The sequence below is a fragment of the Thalia democratica genome, chromosome 3, assembly GCF_965202585.1.
Source record: "Thalia democratica chromosome 3, ktThaDemo2.hap1.1, whole genome shotgun sequence".
Lineage (NCBI taxonomy): Eukaryota > Metazoa > Chordata > Thaliacea > Salpida > Salpidae > Thalia > Thalia democratica.
The window spans coordinates 11,810,155-11,815,926 of NC_139167.1; the positions used below are offsets into that span (position 1 = coordinate 11,810,155).

A 5,772-nucleotide genomic window follows, 5' to 3' on the forward strand; every position below is an offset into this window, starting at 1 on the left:
CAATTTGTTTTTGCTAATCTAAAACGTTATAACAAGCAACAAAGTTTGTTTAACTAATGTTAAAATATATAAAGTTTATTATATAAGCCTGAAAAGGTTCATAATTTTACTTGGTTTTACTTTTATAATTTTGCTAAAAACAACTAAGTTTGACTTTTTCATGCTTTTTTTCAATTTATTAAAATAGACTGGGTAAACGTATCAAAGTTGAATATATTTAGCCTAAAATTTAAAAAGTTTAAGTTACATAAAAACTCAAAACTTTGCAAAACATTTGCTTAATGAGGCCTTGAAGTATGGCAAACACAAAAGTTTCAGAAAAAGTGAGATAAAGTGCTCTTTATCGCCTCAAGTGTCGAAAAACGCGCGCTACGCTTCTCTCCTTTTTGCTCTGAGGTTTCGTGCAAACAATCTGTGTGAATGTTTGCATTGTTCTACTTTAAATGAGTCAAACTTGGTGTATGCTGTTGCACACATACACAGGGTGTGTTGGAACTAGTTTGTTTTGCCACAGAAAATTCAAAGTAGCTAGTGGGCAGTTTTACTGAAAAGTAAATTGCATTGTTTTTGTTGTTATTTGCGTGTCTTTTGTTACAATAGAAATTTGTTGTACAATGTACATATAATAGTTTTTGTTTTACAACTAACTGATTTCTGTTAGTAAAAGTTTAGATACTAAGCCAAAAACTACATGATAGTAGTCATTTCAGTCTACTTTCAGTCGCCTTTTTTAAGAGAAACTTCTACAAAAAAAAAAAAAAACTACTTACTGCAACATAAAGTTCAAATATGCTATTCAATTCGAACTACAGCTTAGGATTAAAAGCAATTCTTATTGCTTTTATTTAAATAATTTTAATTTTTTTGTGACATATGTACTGTTCTTTTTTCAAACGTAACAGCTTCAAATAAGTATTTATTTAAGTGTATATAATTTTTTTTACTACAAGTAGTTTTATTTTATAAGTCAAAAACATTAAAACTTCTGTGTTATTTAGCAACAATCTTGAGAACAAAACAACTATTAATTTAAAACAAAACATTATTGAGTATATTTGCAGCAAAAAAATGTATTTATACCTCTAGCTTATTTGTTATGAAAATGACTAATCAGATTAATTCATCATCTGTTTTGCAACTTGTCAAAACTAAGTTAAAGCGTTTTGAACGTTATCAGGTGATTAGACTTCACAAAAACCTGTTTTACGAGTTTAACCATATAATTGCTTGTATCATAAATATTAATTATTAAATTTCAATTGCATTTTTTAATCATAACTGCATTTACAAAACTTTTACAAAAGGTTTTGTACAAATTATTTAACGGCTTGATTGTAGAAGTTCGAAAAAAAGGATTAAAATATCTTTAGCTACTTTACATTATTTCTGTTATTTTTAGAGATTCGAATGTTATATGATTATGGACCTTAATAAAAAAGGAATGAATAGAAGGTATCAACAAAATGTAAGTTTGATTTTATTTTTTTACTTTTTGTCTTTACTTTCTTGAAGCAACTTTTTACTACACTTTTGATTTATCCTGTTTTATTCAATGTGTTTTTGGTTTGAACTCATATGAATTATATAAAAAAATATTAATTCAATCGATTAATGCTTTAGTACTTTGGAAAAAATAAGCTTATGGAAAGTTTTGACTTTTAGACAACAAAAACATTAATTGATTCAAACATGGAAGTTTTGATGATTTTTTAAAAGTCAAACGTTTACATTCTGATAAACTTTTATATGTTTAGACACCAATTACTAGTTTGTAATAACTAATAATAAATGTATTTAGTTACTAGTAGAGTAATAAAAGTATTTAGTTTCTAAAAAAATTTGAGAAATCTCCTGTTTTAAAGTATTAATAATCAAATTGTGGAGTACAATTAATTAATAATAATATATTCTAGAACGCGAGAGAAATGACGTCACCAACCTGGTCCACGAGCTCAGGAGAAAACTTCCAGCCGTTCCAGTTCATTGCGCAACCTAGTGTGACGTCACACAAGAAGAAGAAGAGGAGGAATCGGCAATCGTCCACGTCATCAACGTCATCCAACGACTATGACGTCACAGAAGTCGACTTGTTGGGACTGATAAAAGCTCAGTTGAAGATCACGAACGATTCGGAGACGTCCGGAACCGACAGGAGCCGAAGTTGCACGCCCCGGAAGACGAAGAAATCAGCGAAGCGGAACGAAAAATCACTCAAGCGAAACGGTCTGCCCGTGGTGAGTAAACGGGAGAGGTACGCGAGCTCCTCGTACGACCTCAACCTGGACGCCATACCTGAATTGCCGGCTCATTGGAAGAAGGAGGTAAATTCCGAGTTCACCAAGATCAACCTGATAGCTTAACTTGCTTGGGGAGTTCTTTTGCGCGGTTTTGACATTTGTTGCGGTTCTATACCAGCCGAGTTCTTCCTTGGCAGCAGACTATATGCGTACGGAACCTATTTTAAGAATACTCGATAAAAAACCAAATTTTATGTAGCTAAAAACCTTAAAATTTACCAACAATCTATGTCATGTTTAAAAATGTATACTTGAAGTTTTACAAGAAATATATTTTTGTTTTTTAAAAGCAACAAATGAACTCATACACATATGAAGTTTAAGATTATGATGCAGTTGAAGTATATACAGTAAAATGCATTTTAAGTGCTTTGAACTGACTTTTCATTCAAGCTAGACAATGTAAATTAAAGAACCAAAATACGTTGAAAAATCTAATAATTCATATCAAGAACTCGGTTACTTAAACCTATACAAAGTTTGTCAAAACTGTAAAACCGTGCAAAAGTCTTGTTCCCATTCTCACTCGACAATCATGTCTGTATTCACAGATACCTCCAGTTTATTGATCACGACTTTCTCTACAAGCACTTTTGATTTGATGCACAGGCAAGCAGTAATTTCGACTTTTGAACGTCACATTTTGACACGTGACTTTGGCTTGATGTTTATTGAGACAGTCATACGGACTTGATATGGTTTTTTAAAATAACTTTTTTTACTCCAGTCACTCCAAATATACTTTTGTATAAACTTTTATAATCTTAGTACTACTTTGTACCACGTTTTTTGCTCTAACTCGGGTACTTACTGTGCATTTAAAAGTGACCCTGTATTAACTCATAACAACGTTTTTAATGAGTTGTCAGTTTATAAATATTATATATACATCTACAAGTATAATAGTTTCATGAACAAAAATATTTTTTCAGTATTTTCAAGAAACTTATAACTTTAAACTTATAGGCTTTCAATACAACTTTTCTTAGTAAATAATTTTTAAAGAAAACATGTTTTTTAGTGAACAAGTAAACAAATCATACTAGCTATTAGTTATTTTAGTTTTAGTGTAAGCTACATAAGAATACTTATATTACTTTGAAAAGTATTAACTTGATTCAATCAAAAAACTCTGCTTCTGTTTTAAATTGTCAATAAGTGTTCCTGTTCATTGTCGAATTACTAACAGGTTAAATTACTTAAGTTTCTAACTTAAGATAAAGCTAAAATTTCTCAGTAAGAAAATTCCGTATTTCATCTTATAAAATTGTTTAGTAAATTTTATCTTCACATTTTAAAACGTAAACATTTTAAAAACAGCTTTTCAAAATTTAAACAACAAAACTAGACTATTTTTTAAAAACTTTAATCCAACAAAATCTTCAGTTAGATCTCTAAAACCTGTTTCGTTTGAGCTTTTAATTGTAAGCTGCTGTGTCATTTTGGACTTGTTTAACTTCTAATCAAGTATTGAACTTTTTTATGTACTTTCTTGGTTCAGCTATACAGCCAAACTTTTGTGTTTTTAGTTATGCCATTTAACAAAATTTTTGGAAAACTTTACAGTCTTTATGTGCAAGTTTTAAGTCAACCAAATATATATAGTCTTTTTTCAAATTACTTTGAAATAAGTACTCAGGTAGTAAATTAAAAAAAAAGTTTTAGATAACACACCAATTAGAGTTTAATTATTTTGTGATAAATTATACACATTTTTCTAACTAAAAATATATTTTTTAATATAAATTTAACTTGTTCCAAAATTTTCAAAGTATATGTTAAAGGGTCTCTGTAACTTTATTATTTGTATATTAATCATTAATTGTAACTTCATTAACAACTACGGAACTTTTTTTTTTTAATCCATACCATTTTAAGATCAGTTCAAGTAAATGTTAACACTTAAATTTCAACAATTTTATTTCGAAAACAAATATTTAGCGAGTTTTGTGTATATCATCTTTTTCTTTGAGCTTATTTTACCAAACCCTTGTTTTATGCAAAACCCATGTTTCCTACCTAACTTCTTTAGAATTTTCACTTAAACCAGAATTAAAACTTTTCTTGCCTCCTTTTTCCAACCAATCACTCTGCCTGATACCCTTTTCTTCTTTTTTTCCCTTCACCCCCCTCCCTAAACCCCGGGATCAAGTTGTGAACCTTCTCGCGGTGATCCTGTAAACCTTTTATCTATGACGTCACAACAGAATATTTGTAAAACTTTTTGATACATATATATATATATATGTATATAATATGTCTTGCATTTATGATGTCGCAATAATCCTACAAATTTTTTTTGTGACTTAACTTTTAGGTTTCAAAAGACTTTATAAGATGTTATCATGTTTAAGCTATTTTGAAACAAAAATTCAACATTTCAAAAGTTCTATTATACTCTTGATATACTTTTAATGTCATTATAACATATGCAAAATAAAATACTTGTGCCATTTGATAGTCTATTTAACAAACTTTAAAACGTTTAAAGATTTAAGGAAACTAATCACAACAGTCCGATTTTCTTGTACCTTTTTAACCCTTCCACGTTTTAATTGATTTTGCACATTTATTAAGCTTGTGATTATGGTGTCAAATATTTTAACTTCTTATAAAGTTTATTTCTGCTGTGTTTTTTGCCTTTATTTATATTAAATCTGTAAATTGACCACGCTTTAATTAGTCTTGTTACGTCATAATTGAATATTTTTTGCGTATTTTTACTTCCTACTGCAGTATACATTAGTCAGTTTGAAGTTAAAACTTGATCTTTTAAATGTGGAACATGATTTTTTTTTTATTTCATGTGTTAGTGCATTTTTCCTAGAACTTTATTTCAAACTTTTTAGTTTTTTTCTCATAATTGCAATGCGTTTATAAGTTCTAATCATTTTCATGTTTTATTGTAGTAATTAACATATAACATTCAATGTTTATATTAGTCGTTTATAGAATCAATAAAATCGATGAACTTCTGTATACCTTTTGTACATAAATTGTTTTAAAGCTGTTAAAAGTACCAAATTAAATTGTGTAATGTATTTAATGGATGCTAAGTTCTGTTTACAAAACGTAGAATGTTATAATAAATTTTACAACTGTTTTAATAGTAATACAGACTTTTACTAATAATGTCAATCAAAAAAATTGCTTAATAAATTAGTATGAACAAATTGTCGAAATAATGTATTGAAGTTTTTATATGATTTCAAGTGGTTTTTACTATGTTTTGTTTTAATTGCTGCAAAACACTCGACTATTGATACTATCAATTTGATCAAATCAATTGAAAAGTTTTAAGTGCTTTTTTTTAATGAGTTTTTGAAGTATTACATTATATCCTGGTGGACATAAAAATAGTTGGTAAAACTATCATAATTAAGTTTTGATTTTATTTAATAACCATTGAATACTTTATATTAGAATAGACAAAAATAGGTTATTGTCAAATTAAATCTAATACTATTACCTACTT

General features: G+C 28.2%; 1 protein-coding gene across 1 annotated transcript; it reads left to right on the forward strand.

Annotated features, from left to right (window-relative positions):
• Positions 1-1,403: 1,403 nt before the first annotated feature.
• LOC145831455 (uncharacterized) lies at positions 1,404-5,267 on the forward strand. The gene is made up of 2 exons (XM_082938720.1): positions 1,404-1,465; positions 1,914-5,267. Exons 1-2 carry the CDS (start codon positions 1,415-1,417, stop codon positions 2,358-2,360), a joined length of 498 nt encoding a protein of 165 aa, XP_082794846.1. The 5' UTR covers positions 1,404-1,414; the 3' UTR covers positions 2,361-5,267.
• Positions 5,268-5,772: the final 505 nt, after the last annotated feature.